Source organism: Beta vulgaris, chromosome 9 (assembly GCF_026745355.1).
Source record: "Beta vulgaris subsp. vulgaris cultivar EL10 chromosome 9, EL10.2, whole genome shotgun sequence".
NCBI classification, from domain to species: Eukaryota; Viridiplantae; Streptophyta; class Magnoliopsida; order Caryophyllales; family Amaranthaceae; genus Beta; species Beta vulgaris.
Genome location: NC_079210.1, coordinates 31,303,847 through 31,323,197, shown reverse-complemented (window position 1 = coordinate 31,323,197; position 19,351 = coordinate 31,303,847). Strand labels below are relative to the sequence as shown.

Sequence of the window (19,351 nt, the reverse complement as noted above, 5' to 3'; positions counted from 1 at the left end):
TTGGTAACCATTAATTACCGCGCCTGAGAAGCTACAAATTAGACTTTTGATAGCAAGAGAACATAGAAACAGCATAAACCGCCACCCTTTGACGGTCCTTTCAAGCTTAGCGCAAGGCAATGGCGGTCTCCAATTTCAATATTACGTAATCCTAGATTTAGAGTATTTTAGGAATCTAAATCCTAGTCGAACTCCTTGTATTTTGATAGATATAAATAGGTTTTGGATAGAAATTGAAGGGGTGATTTTTGGAGAGTATCACGTGAGATTTGAGTTTCTTCTTGGCTTCTTAGACGTCTCACACGCTATTTCTCCATTTTTATCCTCAAGTCTTTGTTTTCAACATTCAAGTTTGCAATTTCATCTATTAATTCAAGTATTATGTTTTCTTCTCTATTCTATTATTATTGTTAATCATGCTTTCTTTTAATCTTTATTTTGTTTATTCAATCATCATGTGTGAGTAGTTTTCTAATCTAGGGTTAGGTTGAACCCTAACATGAATTGATACATGTTTAATTCCCGATTCCCAAACCTTGATTAATTTATGATTTATTTATTTTAGGCTTGGTTTTAATTATCAATATATGACTAGAAATAGTATATATTGAATGTGATCATTTTTGCAACGAAAGTTGAATCTTAATCGAATCTAGAACCCTAATTTAAGATAAAGAAAATCATCACGAAAGTAGTTGATGGAATTCATTAGGATGTTAGGATGCTATGTCTAAAGTCCTTAATCTGCATGACTCCATGAAAATAGGCATGATTGCATTGTTAAGGAAGCTATTGATTGATCGAAAGAAATCCTTAGTATCATTAGGGCGCGTCCATCTTATGAGTTATCTATTAGTTAATTAAGGGAAAAGGAATGGTTTGTGGCATTAATTCGTGTTAGTGGGGATACTTAAACCTAGATGTCTTTAGTTCTTGATTCACACTTGATAATTTCATTTGCTTTAGTTAATTAGATTAGTTCATCACTTGTTTTGATTACTTGCTTAGTATTCATTAAGTCAATTTAACTACTTTGAATCAGTTGGTCTCTTGAGATTCGACCCTTACTTGCTTGACTACATTAGTTGGGACGAACAGTTAGGTTATTTTTTGTTAGGTACGCGACACGCCTTTTAAATTTTGGCGTCGTTGCTAAGGACTAATGGTATTTAAATTAGTTATATTTTTGATTTTATTTTTGCTAAGTTTTTTTTTTTAGTTTGCTGCTTCGGCTATTACTTCTTTTTTATCTGATCTATTGCTTTTAGTTCTTTCTTTGTTGCATGCAAACTCGACGTACAGGTCCACCGAATTTGATTCCTCTAGAACCTGAAGTCGAAGCCATTGCAGACAAGCAAGGAAGTACAAAGAGAAGAAATAAGAATAAGAAGAAAGTAATGGGTGAAGAAGCAACTAAAACTCTTTGGGAGTATGGTGTACCAGATACTACAACTGGTGCATTATCGAGCATTGTTCGACCAGCCGTCAATGCTGCAAATTTCAAACTTAAGCCCTAATTCATTGAGTTCATCTCTAACGATTCATTTTCAGGGTTACCCAATGAATGCCCTGTGAGTCATATTGCAAGTTTCTTGGAGAAAGTGATACAGTGAAAATCAACAATGTGAGTGAGGATGCTATTCGACTACGCCTTTTTTCCTTTTTCTCTTCGAGATAGGGCATGCAACTCACTGCTCGGCATGCAAGCCTTATTAACACTGAAATAAATAGAAAAATATGACAAAAATAAAACGATATTCTAAACCTAAATATGTGATCATAGGAAACTATGGACTATAGCGGCGAGCTTCATCATTTGACTCAGGATCCTCTATTCCTTGTTCCATGTTAGCTTCATCCTCATTAGGCTCGTCGTCCTCTATGGGTTCCTCTTCTTCCAGTGGTTCTTCCTCTTCTATGGGTTCCTCTTCCTCAATATGCTCCTCTTCCTCGCTTCCATTTTCCTTAGAACAAGGTCCCCCACTTTTAGTGGTCGTCTGGCAACTTTTTTGTTAAACTCTCGGGCCATTCGAAGCTTATATAACTGCATCCGTAAAAGAGCATTGCCCCTGACTTTTGGAACCTGGTCTAATGTCGTGCGTAGGGCAACCTAGTCGGCCTCCTCTGAGTATATCATGACTCTAAGAGTGGGCTCTTGTATCTCAATGGGTAAGACAGCCTCGGAACCATAGACGAGCATAAATAGGGTCTCCCCATTTGAGTTCTTAGTCGTGGTTCTGATAGACCATAGAACCAACTGTAGTTCTTCTACCCATAAGCCTTTTGCATTGTCTAGCTTCTTTTTTATGTCGCTTGAGAGAATCTTGTTGAATGCCTCCACTTTCCCGTTCGCCTGAGAATGGGAAACGGCCGCGAAGTGGGCCTTGAGTTCTTGCTCGGCCAGCCAGTCTTTGAGCTTAGGCGTCTCAAATTGCGGCCCATTGTCAAAGACAATAGACTGGGGCATGCCAAATCTTGTTATGATGTTCTTCCAAATAAAGCCTTTACATCATTAGTGGTGATCCCTCTTATTGCCTCAGCTTCAACCCATTTAGTGAAGTATTCCACGGCTACTAACACGAACTTTTTTTGGCCGACCGCCACAGAAAATGGTCCCAAAATGTCCATGCCCCATTTGGCGAAGGGGAGTGGGAACAAAATTGGGGTCTGATAGTTGGACAACTTCTGGTGTATGTTACTATGTAGTTGGCAGCTATCACATTTCTTAGCATAAGCAAGGGCATCTTCCTTTAAGGTGGGCCAGTATTACCCAGTCCTTAACGCTTAACGCTCTTCCCCCAATGTGAGAGGCACAAGTTCCTTCATGCAACTCTTTCAAAACCTCCAACCCGTCCTCCTTAGTGATACACTTGAGGAAAGGTCGGTTAATCGCTTTTTTTGTATAGGGTTTGATCCCGTAGTTCAAACCACTTGAACCTGGCCTTCACATACTTGGCCCCAACGGATCTGCAGGCAACTGGCCTGTTGTCTTAAATTCAATGATAGGGTCCATCCAGACGTTCCCCCAACTAAGAAATAAGACTTTTTCTTGATCAATGCTTTTCGTTGGTTTCACTTCCCAAAACACAGTTCGTGGCACATCCCCCTCGGCCGAGCTAGCCAGTTTTGAAAGAGCACCGGCCTGATGGTTCTCGAACCTTGGAACCTGTCGAGCACAAACCGCTTCAAAGTTTTGACTTCTTCTTGAAATAATTGCATATATTTACTCATGGAGGCCTCGTTGCACTCAAAATCTCCATTCACTTGACTGACGACCAACAGAGAATCTGTTTTAGCCTTAATCTCCAAGGCTCCAACCGCCTTGCACATTCTAATGCTAGCTAAGACTGCTTCATATTCAGCTTCGTTATTTGATGCCTGGAATTTAAATCTGAGAGCATACTCAAACTTGTCCTCTTATGGTGATTGGAAAATTATCCCAACCACACAACCATTGATAGTGGAAGATCTATCTACCATAAGCGTCCAATGCCTTCTGCCAAGTATATGAACTGTGCTCACTGCTTGAGGCGAGACAGCCAAGTATATGAACGGTTTCTCCCCTTCGGTCGGGCTGACTAAGCGAGGCAGCTGTCAGAGATGCTATTTTACTTGCTGAAGAGCTTGCTCCGCTTCTTCTATCCACTCAAATTTCGCCTTTTTCTTGATAGTTGAGAAGAAATTATGACATTTGTCCCCCAGACTTAGAAAGAAATCATCCTAGGGCTGCGAAAAACCCTGTCAGACGTTGAACTTCCTTGACTCTGGACGGTGATGTCATACTCTAAATTGCTTGAATCTTGTCAGGGTTTGCTTCAATCCCTCTCTGGTCGACCAGGAATCCCAAGAACTTTCCTACGACCCCTCTAAACACACACTTTTGAGGATTGAACTTCATCTTGCATTTTTTTAAGGGTTATAAAGGTTTCTTGAAGATCATCAATATGACTCGGCTCCTCCCGGCTCTTGACGATCATGTCATCAATATAAGATTCCATGTTACTCCCTAGTTGAGGCTGAAAAACAATGTTTATTAGCTGTTGGAAGGTAGCCGGTGCATTGCGGAGGCCGAATGGCATCCTCAACCAACCATAGAGCCCCTTCTCAGTGATGAATGATGTCTTATCTTGATCTTCTGGCCACATCAGAATATGATGAAAACCAGAGTAAGCGACCATAAAGCTTAATAGTTCATGCCCAGCCGTAGAATCGACTAACCGATCTATTTTTGGCAAGGGAAAACTATCCTTGGGACAAGCCTTATTTAGATTAGTATAGTCTACACACATACTCCAAGTACCATTTGGCTTAGGCACCATAACCACATTTGCTATCCACTCCGGGTAATAAGTCTCCCGAATATATCTGGACGTCAACAACTTCTGCACCTCTTGGTCGACGGCTTGATTCCTGGCCGGATCCAAGTGTCTTTTCTTCTGCCGAATTGGCTTTTGATTAGGATCTATGTTCCACAACAATTACGGAATCAATTCCCGACATTTCCTCTATAGTATATGCAAAAACATCTCCAAATTCTTTCAACAGCTTGATTAACTCGACCTTTATCCTTGGATTTAGAACATACCCAATCTTCAGCGTCCTTTTCGGACGTTTATCATCCAAGCAAACCTCCATTGGTACTTCTACATGCTCTGGCCATTCTAGCCCAATTCCCATGATGGCCATCACTTCTTATGACGAAGCTTCTTCTTCCTTGATGGCCATGAACTTCCGCTTCTTGCTCGGCAAGAGGCTGAACAGTTTGCTCATTGGGGGGACCTTCGCCTCAGATCTTTCTACCACAGTTCTCAGAGCGTCTATCTGTCCTTTCACAATCTCGACCGCCTCATTATCAGTTGCCTTTGGCTGCTCTAATTTTTCTCCCCTCCATGATGAAGGCTTCAGAGTGGTGAGGTCGCATTCTCTAGCTGCTTGTTGATCCCCATATAGAGATCCAATTCTTCCCCCATCACACTCGAATTTCATTAGTATCAGATGAGTAACAATCACTGCTTTGATGTGGTTCAAGGTGGGCTGTCCAAGAATGACATTGTAGGTCGTTAAATCTCAAACAACCAAGAACTTAACGAACAACGTTCTGGATGCTTCCTTATCCCCTACTCTGACAGACAAGGTAACGGTTCCCATATGCCTACTCCAAACCCAATTATGGGATGATGTACTGGGACTAAATCGCCGTCATTGAACTTCAGCCTTAACAAACAGTCCGCACTTCTGATATCCGTCGAGCTTCCAGTGTCAATCAAAATTCTTCTTACTCTCAAATTGGCAATTTTCATCTCAACGACCAAGGGTTCGTCATGAGGGGTTCTCAATTTCCCACGATCCAGCTCATTGACGACTACCTTAGGAAATGGGTCATACTCTGCTTGATTGTAAGCATGATCTGGCTGAGTTCCCTTAGGTAATTTTTATGTCCCCGGTTGGTTGGACCTCCAGCTGCAAAACCTCCAGATACGCAAGTACTACATCTTCGTCAGTACTATCACTTTCTTTTCTCTTGCTTTGACAATCATCTCTTTTCTGAAACTTTCTTCCCCATTGGGGCAGGTATGAATTCATCTTCCCTTTTTGAGCCAAATCTTGCAGAGCTCTCTTCAAATGTTTGCATTCATTTGTTTCATGGCCACAATCTCTATGAAAGTGGCAATATTTGCTCTTGTCCCTATTCCTATAAGGAGCTTTCATTCCAACTGGCGCCTTTAATTCATGTTGATCTTTTATCTCCATAAGAATGGAGTATTGATCTTTACTGAATCCTATAGGTTCCATCGACGTTGCCGGTTCACTTCTTTTACTTCTCCTTGACGAGGTCGTCATAGAAGTCAATTCCCAAGTTTCAGCTTTCTTGGGATTATTCTTCTTTGGCTGAACTGACTCTTCAGCCTTTTTTGCTTCTGGGTGCTTTACCTCTGCACATACTTTTGTTGCGTTGATAAACGGTTTAGCTTCCCGAAGGGCTTCAGCTAGAGTGGTGATATTTTTCTTTACTAGATCAAACTTGAAACTTCCTGGCCTTAATCCCCTAATAAAGGCATCAAAGGCCACTCCCGCATTAGGATCCAGAATCTGGAATGCCTCTAGATTGAATCTCTTGCAAAACTTCTTAAAGCCTTTTTTGGTCCTTGGACAACCTTCCTCAAATGCATTCTTGTTTTCTGCTCCTGCCGATTTGCTAGAAAATGGCTAGTGAACAGATAGCTAAGCTCCATGAAGTTACTCACTGAGTTTGGAGGAAGATTATTGAACCACTTTTGCCCTACCCCTGTAACAACCCAGATTTCCCCGACCAGCTTACAAAGGATTAAGCACAGCGAAAGAGACTCTAGTCGAGATAACCCGGACTATTACCATCACACTCACCAAACTACATCGGAGAGTGTGGGACTCAATTCCCAATCTTATTCAAATTGATTAGCTATTACACCAACACTCTGATTCTCAGACTTTATTCTCATAAATTTCTATGGAAAATCCAACAAAGTTTCCTTTGAAAATAGGACAACGCTAAAGCGAGAAAAAATTTGAACTTGTTTGCAAATTCAATTTATAAAATATTTTCGAATCTCAAAGCTCAAAAACCTCAACGCTTTCGCGGACCAACAACCAACAGAGAATCAGGAGCACTAATGACTCTTAAATGGATAGATATATTATAAATAATAAACGACTAACTATTACAAAGTCAAGCGTCCTCACTTCGATAACAACTACAATTCTGCTCCAGCTTGTATTAGCTTCAACTTGCAAAAATTTTACTTTCGGCTTTAACCTGAAACATTTAAAATACTGCCACCCACCAAGTGACAGGCCATAGAAATGACAAAACAACGTACACACATTAGCAAAGTTGAGTACTAACCTGTAAACAAGAGTAACACATGCTTTGGTGGCTTTTACTTGAAAACGACTCTCACGCAATCAACATAAGTTCAACAATCACATCCATCATAGCATGCTTAACAGCAAAATTCTTGTTGAACGTACATATTATATTTCTATCCAATTCCTCGTTTCACAATACATCACTAATCGCATAGTAATAAACACGATAAGGTGACTCCCAATAATAACATGTTTCATATATTCTCATTTAATCAACCTTTCAACTTACCACGATTCCATATTAGGAATTTGAGGTCACCAACTTTGATGTAAACAATATCTTCATTTCCTTTAGTCGATTTCTTAATGAAAATTCACACTTATGCTTTCATGCTCTATCAATCACTTTCTTATACTTTATAAACAACCTCTTATCAGGCAATAAATATCATAACAACTTTCACTCTAACGATTCCTTATCAAGAACCACACAACAAGATACGATTCCTTATCGGGAATCCAACATTAGTATCGCTTACCAAGATATGGCTCCTTATCTGGAAATCAATATAGATATTCATAGTCACATACTGAATAAACATTCATTACTTACCTGATATGATTCCTTATCGGGAATCCAATATCGAAATAACTTACCACCATATGATTCCTTATCGGGAATCCATTATCGAAAGAATTTCCATACTTTGCGATAACATTCGTTTTAACCAAGGGGGGAAAGAGAACACGGCGAATGAGACAAAGCTTACACTCCGACAGTAGGGGTCGTCACCCAACCATTCACTTTACTTTTGGCCAATAACCGCGACTAGTGCGGAGTACATTTTTCCGCTGATTCAATCAGCCATCCACAGGTTTCATATTACCTGATATAACGCCCAATTATTGCCCCATAGAGCAATGGGCAGGTTTCCTTGTGGGGCCCCCAAGGTTCACAGTCCATGGGGCACTCTTCGTCTTACCTCATCCGTCGACTAAGACAAGGCTACTTTCCCCTTTTAGATTCTTTCCATTTCCGTTCATAACTCAAGCAGATTCTTCATATAACTCATCCAATAACCTTTGTAATTCTTAGCAATTTTGCACAACCAACCTTACTAGGAGACTTCACATTAGAGAACTATAAATCACATGTCATAGTTCTTTCATACGTATTTGAAGTTCTATATATATATATATATATATATATATATATATATATATATATATATATATAATTATATTATATATATATATATATATATATATATATATATGCATTTCAGTTCAACTCAATCCAATCATAAACTTATAAATTACCACAACTCATAAGCAATCATATCTGGTCAATACCAACAACAAAAGCAAATGAGCTCTCAGCTAGAATTAACTAACGAGAGTTACTAAACTAATTCCATACAACGCATACCTTCGCATATAGATTGTTTATACTCTTTTATACTTCCTTGTTATCAATTAACACTTATCTCAACAATGATAATAACCGTTATCAAACACCATCAACGATTTCAATAAATCTCTCTCTTAGAATTAACTATAGAGAGTTAGCATAGATTCGACAACTCGAGATTCATGAAACAAAGGTTGATTAGACCTAATCAATTATGGGACATGTTTTCTCGTAAGTTCTTACTTAGTATGGCGAGTCAACCTCCCTTCTAATTAGAGGTCATTTAATTATATAACTCAAACTACTTTGAAGTAATGCACAAACTTGCATTTATTTAAGTAATCTCATAAACCAACTTAGTCCTCCGAATTCTAATAATTCAACATCACTTTTTTTATATTATTCTATTTATAGTTATCCAATTAAAATACATTATCAAACACATCTTCACTGATCTACTCCATGGTTAAGTAATCTAACTTTCGTACTCTTGATACTATTACTAGTAATTAGTTAAACCTCTCTCTAACTTCATGTGATATTACTAATTAATTCAATCCACTTTTAAAGTCTAATTCATAAGATACTCAACTCATTGAACAATTCTAATCAGATACTCTGCTATTTTCGAAACTAATTATTTTAATCCTTTAATACATCTTATTGTAAGCTTTCATCGAAATGACACTTTCTTAGGGCTTTACTAAACTAATAGTAGAAGATCATTCTAGTTATGAGTAAATCATTATCAAAAGATTACCCACGCAATTCACATATTACAATAATAAAGACATTCACAATTTAACAACTCATAGTTCTTATTCCTACTTTATACTAAATATTCTATACTCCAAAACTCATAACCCACCATTAATATAGATTCCAGGAATTTGAGAAGCAAAGATAAGAACTTGATCAATATCCTACATTAATATATTCGATATTTAACTTATCTGTAACCACTAACAACCATCACTTAAAGCATAAAGTAATAATAACTCAACTAGAGCTCCATATACAACAATAATACTAAATTACCATAATTTCAAATAAAGAAACTTAACTTGATTGACTCATTACTATAGAAACTATTTCACCTTGTTTTGCTAATACTTAACTGAAGTACACGAATAATGTCCGTTCTTAAACTCAATAAACTTCCAAGAACCTTAAACCAAATTCTAATTGAATACTAAGTGAGTCATTTAGATAATCCCGCATCAACTAAGACAAATCCAATCATTAACCGATACTTGCACATTAGCAACCTAACTAAGCATAGTAAAAGTAACCTAATTCTTCACATGATTCTATTTGTAGATCAACTAATTTGAGATAAAATTTGATTAAGCTTGTAAAAGAATCTTAACCATGACAACAACAATAACATAGCAACAATACAACAACATAACAGAAGAACACCAACAATCAACAACTTATTAATATCAACAATATCACCGCAACGATAACAACCAACGACAATTCTGAACACAAGGGAAAGTACCTTTTGTACTTTGCCTCAACCACCAACAGCAAGGTGTTGGCAGCAACAAACCACGGCGGCGCCAACAACCATAAACATCAGCAGCACTGCGGTGGCACACGAGCAGCATCGTAACAACATAACACGAACAGAGGAGGAAGAACAGAATAGCGGTAGAGGAGGGAGAAATGTGGTCTCCAGCCACGGCAACCCAGCAGCAACAGCCACCAACAACGACACAACAATAACAATTTCACGGCGGGACACAAACAACACGACCGGACTAATTGCGAAGACCGACAATAGCACCACCACAGGAAGAAGGAAGAAGACGCGACAATAAAACCATAGCAGTATCGCGCGAGGGAGGGGAAAAACGGCAGCACGTCGAAGCTCCGGCGAGCTTGGGGTTCTGACGAGAACGACAAGGAGAGAGAGAAGACTGGGGTTTCAGGTTTTCAGGGTTTGGAGGTTGGGGTTTTGGGTTTCACAGGTTTGGGGATTTGTGAGGAAATGACGAGATAAGGGAGGGAGTTGGGGTTTTGTTTCATGGCCCGACAAAATAACAAGGGGGGGGGGGGTTGGTTGGTTACATCCTTAAATCGACAAAACAAATAGGAAAGGGGCGTTGTTTTGTTACTTTGAAAAATAACCGACAAAAGTAATTTGGGTTTGGGTTTCTATTTTGGGCAAATACTCTACAACAAATTACACTTAGATCCAAAATATAAAATAATAATAATAATAATAATAATAATAATAATAATAATAGCAATAATAACCGCATGAAATTAATTTAATAAATATATTACAAACACGACAATTACTCCAACTCAAATAAACTAAAAAAAAATTTCGGAACATAATTAACTTAATAAATTTAATTAGTTTTTAATAAACGCTTTTAAAAACAAGCCTGTTACAACCCCTTTCAAAGTTGTTGGAAAATTCTTACACCAAGTAGCATCATCAAATGCCTGAACATACATTTGATGTTTGTATGCCGACAGGTGATCGTCTGGATCAGTAGTTCCATCAAAGGGTTCTATCGTGGGTAGCTTAACCTTTGGAAATGGAGACTCCATTATCCTGACCGAGAATGGAGTCGGTCAGTTAATCTTGAGTGCCCCTGACGGTCCCTCGATGGGTATGTGCCCCAACGATGTTCCCTTAGCACAGGATTAGAATAGGTGTTTGCCAGGCCTGGATGCCTATACACCATAGGTTGTAATACAATTTTTTCTTGCCTTGGTTAGACAGCAGATGGTCCTAGACTTCTTCCTGCAGTTTTGGATGGCAACCTCAATGGAGGATCTCTCATGTAGGGGGTGGACCCTAATGCTGAGCGTTGTAGAGCCGCTGCCTTTTTGCCTCTAGATACTCCCTAGCGTCTGTTTCCATCTTATGACCACTAGGATGTAAATTGTCCCTTGGTCAGACCACCAACTTCCAGTCCATTTTCCTCCGCTGCTCACTTGCCGCCGGCTGCTTTCCTTTTGATACCCGTCTAAACACTTCTTGGCGAGGAGGCCTGCTTGTCCCTGGCTAGCCCTCTTGGGAATGTCCCTTCGGCAGATTTACAGCAGCTAGATCTGGATTGACTAGAAAAATAGAATGTTACTCTTAATTTGCTCCTCAACGACAACAACCATCCTAGTCTGAAAATCATTCAAGACGTTTTCTAGATGGGCAGCTGTCACCGGATGTTCAAGAGTTTCCTTGATGACAGGCAACCTGCTTCGTCCAGAGAGGTTGACAACGGCCGGGGGCTATCTCTACCTCTTGGTGGCCTTTCACCGTCTACTGTATCTTCCACTCGAATGTCAAAACTCCTGTTTCTAGCAACGTTAGATGAGCGACAATCAATTATTGTTGCTCTTCCCACAGACGACGTCAAATGTTACGTAATGTAGAACTCCGTAAAATACTACTATCCCCAACAATAGGTTCTCAAATAGGAGACTTGTGCAACAATAACTGGATTTGAACCCGAACCTCAGCTCTGCTTCTAAACCTACAAAAAGGGACACACCCTGGAGGTTTTTGTGGTAGTTCCCCCTCCGAAGCTTAAGTCAGGTGGAGTAGAAAAGGAAACTTTTAGAGAGAGAAAGGAAGAGAGAGAGAATTTATGATAGAATAACAGTACCCTTCTCCTCAAAAACGTACCTTTCTCCTGATTTCAAGGGCTATTTATAGTGTCTGAAATAACCGTTGTACCCTGACGTCACCTTAATTTGGGTGCACTTGATTGGCTGAGTAATGAAATTATAACACATGGCAAGTATTGATTGGAGAGTACACATCATCCACTTTATACTATTGTCTTTAAAGATGCTGGGCCTAAGTACAAATTGGGCCAAAAAGGTGGGCTAGTACAACTCTTTATTCAGTATGTTGTACTTTCAGCCATATGCCTTTTGGACCCTATACTTCTTGTAGTAGGGAAGTGACATGTGTAGAGGATAGATGAAGTCATGTGTCCTTTTTAGAGCCGTTGATCTTTAGGCTACAACAGAAAGTACAATTGGAGGAATTGTTGGAGAAAGGGTACATTAGGCCAAGTGTTTCACCTTGGGGAGCACCGGTATTATTTATTCGTAAGAAGGATAGAACCTTGAGGTTGTGTATTAGTTACAGAGAGTTGAATAGTGTCACAATAAAGAATAAGTACCCATTGCCTAGGATTGAGGATTTATTTGATCAACTTAAGGGTGCTGGAATTTTCTCTAAGATTAATTTGAGGTCTGGGTATCACCAATTGAGAATTGCTGAGGAAGATATACCAAAGTCAACGTTTCGTACGAGGTATGGGCATTATGAGTTCACAGTGGTGCTATTTGGACTTACAAATGCATCTGCAACATTTATGGACCTTATGGATAGAATTGTGGTAGTGCTCATTGATGATATATTAGTGTATTCGAAGGACTGAGAAGAGCATGAATGTCATTTACGGAAAGTATTGGAGATACTTCGAGAGAAAAAGTTATATGCTAAGTCATCAAAATGTGAGTTTTGGCTTGAGAAAGTTGCATTTTTGGGTCATGTGATTTCAAAAGAAGGTGTTGATGTAGATCCATCAAAGATACAAGCAGTAACAGAATGGGCGAGACCTAGTAATGTGACAGGCATTAGAAGTTTCTTAGGACTTGTTGGCTACTATAGGAGGTTTGTGCGAGATTTCTCATAAGTAGCTCAACCTTTGATAAATTTGATGAAGAAAACAACTTGATATCAGTGAGATGAGAAGTGTGAGAAAGCTTTTCAGGAATTGAAGCAAAGACTTACTTCAACACCGATTTTGACGTTACCATATGGATTACAAGGTTTTGAGGTGTATATTGACGCTTCTAAGAATGGGTTAGGATGTATATTGATGCAACATAGATAAGGTGGTAGCATATGCTTTGAGACAAGTTAAGCCTTATGAATAGAATTACCCTACTCATGGTTTAGAGTTAGCTATTGAAGTATTCGCATTGAAGATTTGGAGGCATTATTTGTATGGTGTGTCATGTAAGATTTTCACTGATCATAAAAATTTGAAGTATATATTTACTCAAAAGGAGTTGAACATGAGACAGAGGAGATGCTTTGAACTCATTATGGATTATGATTTGGAGATATTGTATCATGAGGGTAAAGCGAATAAATTTGATGATGCGTTGAGTAGGAAGATTAGTCATACGATGAACATGATGGTATTATATGAGAGTAGCAATAAAGGATACTTGGAGTATGCAACAGTTGACTAGTGCATATGTGCGAGAGTTTGTGAGCTTGCATGGAGTTACAAAGGATATTATATCAATTAGGCTTATTCAGGAGCACATGAAAGCAGCTCAAGATCGACAAAAGGCTTATGCAGATCAAAATAGAAGGGGGATGGAATTTGAGGTTGGGGAGAAGGCTTTGCTGAAAGTGTCACCAACAAAGGGAGTCATGAGATTTGGTAGGAAAGGAAAGTCGAGTCCGCGTTACATTAGACCATGTGAGATCTTGGAGCGAATTGGTGAAGTAGCCTATAGATTAGCCTTATTAGTCGAGTTATCCAATGTCCATAACGTCTTTCATGTGTCTCAGCTTCGAAAATATGCCCATGATCCTATCCATATCATTCCACCTGAAGCCATTCAACTAGATGAGACTTTATCCTTTGAACAACACCCAGTTAGGATCTTTGATACCAAAACGAGAAGTACCTAAAATAAGGTGGTAAAATTAGTCAAGGTGTTATGGTCAAGTCAAACTTCGAAAGAGGCTACATGGAAAGCCGAAGATGATATAAAAAAACCGATATCCTAAACTTTTTCAGCAGGTGCGCTTGGGTTTCTGGGACGAAACTCTTTAAGAAGGGTAGAATGTGATACTATCTTTTTGTTTGCAGATTAGTAGCAAGAGTTAACGTTAAAGTTCGAGGACGAACTTTCTTTTAAGGGAGAGTAGATGTAATATCCCAAATTTTCATAACTATTTTATGAAATTTATTTTTTATAATAAGATTTTATAAATATGAAATTCTGAAAAATAAAATAAACTTATAATAAGCAAAAAAAATTTAATGGAAATTAGTTTTTTTTAATAATTCCAGGTTTTTACCCTTCAAAACTAAAATTTTCGAAATTAGATTTATGAAAATTTTATTTTTAAAGGGTAAAAAACTGGTATTATTATAAAGAAAACAAATTTCCATTAAAAAAATTTGGTTATTATAAGTTTATTTTATTGTTCAGAATTTCATATTTATTAAATCTTATTATAACAAAATAAATTTCATAAAATAGTAAAAAAATTTGGGATCTTACGGTTAGTAGCTACCATAACTTAGCTCGTTCGCATGCTGGTAAACTCCTTTTCATTAATAGTATCCTTACATCCCTCTGTTTGCACACCCTGGGAATTAGGGGTGTTCATAAAAAACCGAAACCGAAATGCCGTACCGAAATACCGAAAAACCGGTCTAAATGGGTGGTTACCATACCGACAAAAAAAAGTTTGAACGTTACGGTTATCGAACCGAAAAAATTAGCGGTTAAACGGTACGGTTACAGTTATGATTTTTGAGTAAACGGTTAACCGAAATCTTTTTTTCTCTATTTAATTGTTGTGAAACATTTTCAAACAATTACATTAATTCTAATATTTGTTGCCAACTTACAACAATTAGAGGAAGTATGTAATTATTTAGAAACTCCAGTACTAATATAAACTCTGTAATTAGGAAATGAAGTGAATTCTTAATGTTAGTTATGTTTTTCAATTGATTTATTATCCACTTTATAATACATTTTATATTAGAGTATATATAATATTAAAATATATGCACAAAAAAATTGAAAATATATATGTACATTAAGTAAAACATAATAGTATAACTTAAACAACGGTTAATGGTTAACCAAAAAACCGTACCGAAAAAAACAGCTAACCGCTTAGGCGGTAACCAGTTTAAACGGTTACAGTTCGGTTCGCAAAAAGAGCGTACTGAAACTTTCGGTTGCCGAACCGAAATATTGTTTCGGGACGGTCAACCACCCATGAACCCCCCCTGCTGGGAATATTCCTTCACCTGATGCTTTTGGCTGACAAGCTGAATTCCATGTTTGCTCGTTTCCTGTGGGGAGGGTCTTCCAAAGCTAGATCGGTTTTTTGGAAGAGGAAGAAGATTCTAGAGCTCCCTAAAGGAGGAGGTGGATTAGGAATCAGAAATGTTCATTTCTTCAACATCACACTTCTTCTTAAGCAAGCTGTCAGAATTCATTACAATAAAGAAAGCTTGATTAGCAAAGTTCTTTGTGCTAAATATAAGGATTCCCCTGTTGATCTTGTGTTGAGCAATCACAAGTTGGATAGAGCTTCGTGGGGCTTTAGAGGTCTTTGTAGAGCAGTTTAAGACTACAGAGGTGGGTTTTAAAAAAGAATTGGCTCTGGTTGTCATACCAGAATTCTTCAAGATAAATGGGTTGCTGGAGCGTCGTTAGTAGTAAAGAAAGGGATACAATTAGGCTCATTCCGCCTCGAGTCTATTCAAGACCTGATGTTAAAAGAGGAAAAATGTTAGAACTCTTTCATCATATGGAAAATGTTCAAGCGTGAGTCTGTTGTTAGAATTTTAGCGACTCATATTCCATTTGAAATAGTCACAGACGATTATGTTTGGAGTGCTTCCAACAGGTGAGATCAAAATCAAGGAGGTTTACGCAACCTCCAAATGAAGGTTGTGGGATGTGTATTTCAAGTGAAGATATTAAGTTCTGGCATAAACTTTGGGTTGATATTCGCCCAAAATGGAAATTTTTCCTTTGGCGGCTTTTAAATAAAGCTCTCGCTCTTAACTTAAATCTTCGTAAAAGGAGTGTTCCAGTGGAGCCGCTTTGCAACCTATGCAATCTAGGAGAAGAGTCCGAGAAACATCTCTTCAAAGACTACAAGATTTCGTCGAGGGTGATCTGGAGTGGTTCAAATCTAGGAATTAGAGTTCAGCAGCATTATCAAATTCCTTTTGACGATGGGTGTAATCCGCTCGAGGAAAGGAGCTTATAGCCACTCTATGGTCCATCTGGGTTCACAGATTTAACACAGTTTTCAAGAGGTCTGAAGATCAAAGAAGTAAAAGGGATGATGATTCTCAACAAGCGGAGAGGAAGGTCAACCCCCCCCCCCCCATTTCGTTGTGCTTTAAACTTGATGTTTGCAGTGGGTCGATGTGCCATATAATGGTTGATGGGGCTTGGAAAAAGGGAGGAAAGAAGAATCCCATGCATTCAGCAGGAATTGGGTGAGTTGGTTTTATCAATGGGTTTAAGGTTCTGGAAGGTGGTAAAAAGATCTTTGCTTCCTCCACTCTTCAAGTTGTGGCTTATGCTTTACTTAAAGGTATCATCAAAGCAAGCTCAGTTGGTTTTAATTCCATCAGCATTGCTACCGATTCGTCTGAGCTCCTAGAGTCGCTACTAAGAGGTTCCGCTCCTTTCATCATTGCTAGTTTAGTTCAGGACATTGTTGAGGATCCTCCTCCTACTTCTCCTACTTGACAGCAGCATTAGCTTCCTCTACAAGCTTGTTAACAGAATGATGAGCTGGCAGTTTGTTAGTTAGTTTGTTATGAAGTCAGTTAGTTTGTTAGCTTGTTATAAGCCTAGCCAATCAGATTTAAGCTTTTGTACTATAAATACTTCACTTGTAATATTCTTACAGTAATTCAATTCAATACAATTCTTCTCTCCTTCTGAATATAATTCTCTCTATTCTAAGCTGAGTTTCTGGAATAATAATGTTGATCATCTTCATTATTTGAGTTCAATCTCAAATCATAACATGGTATCAGAGCAGCATTTGATCCTGCTCAAAATTTTTCCGCAATCATCTCTGAATTGTTGAAAGATCAATCAAATTCTTCATCGATTAATTGTTTGCTGTGATATTCAATCAGATTCTTCATCAAACCTCTGAAATTTCTGCAAAACCTCAGTAAGATTCAAATTCTTCTCAAATTCTTCTCACCTTTTCCTGTAATTCAGCTATAATTACTGAATATTCTTGAAATTCAGCATTTCCTTCTTAAAATCTTGTGAAAATCTTTGAAATTCAATCTCAAAATGCCTGAAACTGAAACTAGTGTTGATCCTGCTCAAGATCCAACTTCACCTTATTACATTCATCCTAGTGATTCGCAATTTAAGCTTGTTTCTGTAAAATTTAGTGGATCTGGATACAATGATTGGAAGAGGTCAGTCATAATAGGCTTGTCTACTGAAAATAAATTAGGTTTCATTGATGGATCTATTGAGAAACCAAAACCAGATTCACCTCTTTGTAAAGCTTGGGATAGGTGTAATAATACCTTGATTTCTTGGTTCATACAAGCCTTAGATACTACTATTGCTCGTAGTATTCTGTATTATGATTCTATACATGAGATATGGTGCAATTTGGAGGAGAGGTTTGGACATACATCAGGAACTCAGATCTATAATATTCAACAGCAAATTGCTGAAATAGAACAAGGTGAAGACAATGTGTCTGAATATTATACAAAATTGAAGATGTTATGGGATGAATTTGATGCCTCAAATCCTCTTCCTATCTGTACTTGTGCAAATTGCACATGTGATGTCACTAAAAGGATTCTTAAGCTTCAAGAGGATCAAAGATTAACTCAGTTTCTGATGAAACTTAAACCTGCCTATAGACAAGTCAGAGGTACAATTTTAATGCAGTCTCCTCTTCCAAACATTTCACATGCCTATAGGCTAGTTGTTCAAGAAGAACGACATAGAGAGGTCTATGCTTCTGTTCATTCCACTAGTGATAATGAGTCTACTGAGCCTATGGCCTTTGCTGCTGTAAACAAGAAGAAATTCTCAGAATATCACTATAATCAGAGGCATAGTTCATACAACAAACCACCTTCAAATCAGTTCAATCACAGGGGGAATAATCAAGGAAAGCGACCTTTCTGTGAGCATTGCAAAATGCTTGGCCATACTATAGATAAATGTTACAAGATCTATGGTTATCCACCCAAGGATAATTGGAAGAATAAGCCTGGTACTACTCCAGCTCATAATCAAGCTTCCAATTCTCATGTTGCTGCTGTTGCAACACCTACTATGGATCCTAGTGCTCCTCTCACTATGGAACATTATAATCACATTCTATCTCTCATTGGCAAAACATCACAACCTGATGCAATTGAATCTAATATTGATGATCTTCCTCACACTGCCATGCTAGCAGGTACTTGTTTGTTTTCTCTTACAAGTTGTTCTAATTGGATTCTTGATAGTGGAGCCTCAGATCACATGTGTCATGATCTTACTATGTTCACTGATTATCAGAATGTCCTGCATCATCATCATACTATCACTATACCTAATGGAAGTAATGCTACAGTTCATCATAAAGGCTCAGTCCAGCTAGGACCAAACATTATCCTTAAAAATGTTCTTCACATACCTGATTTCAAGTTCAACTTAATTTCTATTCCTAAGTTGACTTATGACTTGAACTGTGAAGTGTTTTTTTCATCTAACTCTTGCTATATTCAGGACCATTTTCTGAAAAAGCCACAGGTTCTTGGTAAGCTCAAGCATGGTCTGTACTGCTTAGAGCATTCTCCTTCAAACACATCTGATGCCATTCAATCAGTTTCTACTGCTTGTCCCAGTCTGTCACACAACAAATCTGCTATTGATCAGGCCAAACTATGGCATCTCAGGCTTGGTCACATGTCTTTTAAGCATTTGAATAAACTTTGTCCTTTTGTTGATGTAAAAGATTGTATAGCTTCTTGTTTTTGTCAGGTTTGTCACACTGCAAGACAACCTAGACTTCCTTTTACACATAGTAGTATCAAATCAACCCATCCTTTTCAATTAGTTCATCTAGATGTATGGGGGCCCTATAAAACTGCCACCTACAATGGAAGTACTATGTTTCTTACTGTGGTTGATGATTATACAAGAGTTACTTGGATTTTCCTTCTTAAATACAAATCTGCAGTTCCTAAAATCTTTCAAGATTTTTTCATGTTTGTTAAAACTCAGTTTCAAACCTCTATACTTGGTGTAAGATCAGATAATGCCCTTGAGTTTTGTGAAGGTAACATG

General features: G+C 38.1%; 2 protein-coding genes and 1 long non-coding RNA gene across 3 annotated transcripts; 1 reads left to right on the top strand and 2 right to left on the bottom strand.

Moving 5' to 3' along the window:
- Window positions 1–4,692: 4,692 nt before the first annotated feature.
- On the bottom strand, window positions 4,693–6,479 carry LOC125493597 (uncharacterized). Its single transcript, XM_048637066.1, has 4 exons — window positions 6,447–6,479; window positions 5,455–6,207; window positions 5,184–5,366; window positions 4,693–5,034 (listed from the first exon to the last, which is right to left on the bottom strand). The coding sequence occupies exons 1-4, from the start codon at window positions 6,477–6,479 to the stop codon at window positions 4,693–4,695; spliced, it is 1,311 nt and encodes a 436-aa protein (XP_048493023.1).
- A 172-nt stretch (window positions 6,480–6,651) lies between these two features.
- On the bottom strand, window positions 6,652–10,302 carry LOC125493346 (uncharacterized). Its single transcript, XR_007269901.2, has 2 exons — window positions 9,762–10,302; window positions 6,652–6,810 (listed from the first exon to the last, which is right to left on the bottom strand). It is a non-coding gene; the product is annotated as an uncharacterized LOC125493346 (long non-coding RNA).
- Window positions 10,303–13,448: 3,146 nt separating this feature from the next.
- LOC104883282 (uncharacterized) lies at window positions 13,449–13,946 on the top strand. Its single transcript, XM_010667771.2, has one exon. It carries the CDS (start codon window positions 13,449–13,451, stop codon window positions 13,944–13,946), a length of 498 nt encoding a protein of 165 aa, XP_010666073.2.
- The last annotated feature ends 5,405 nt before the right edge of the window (window positions 13,947–19,351 follow it).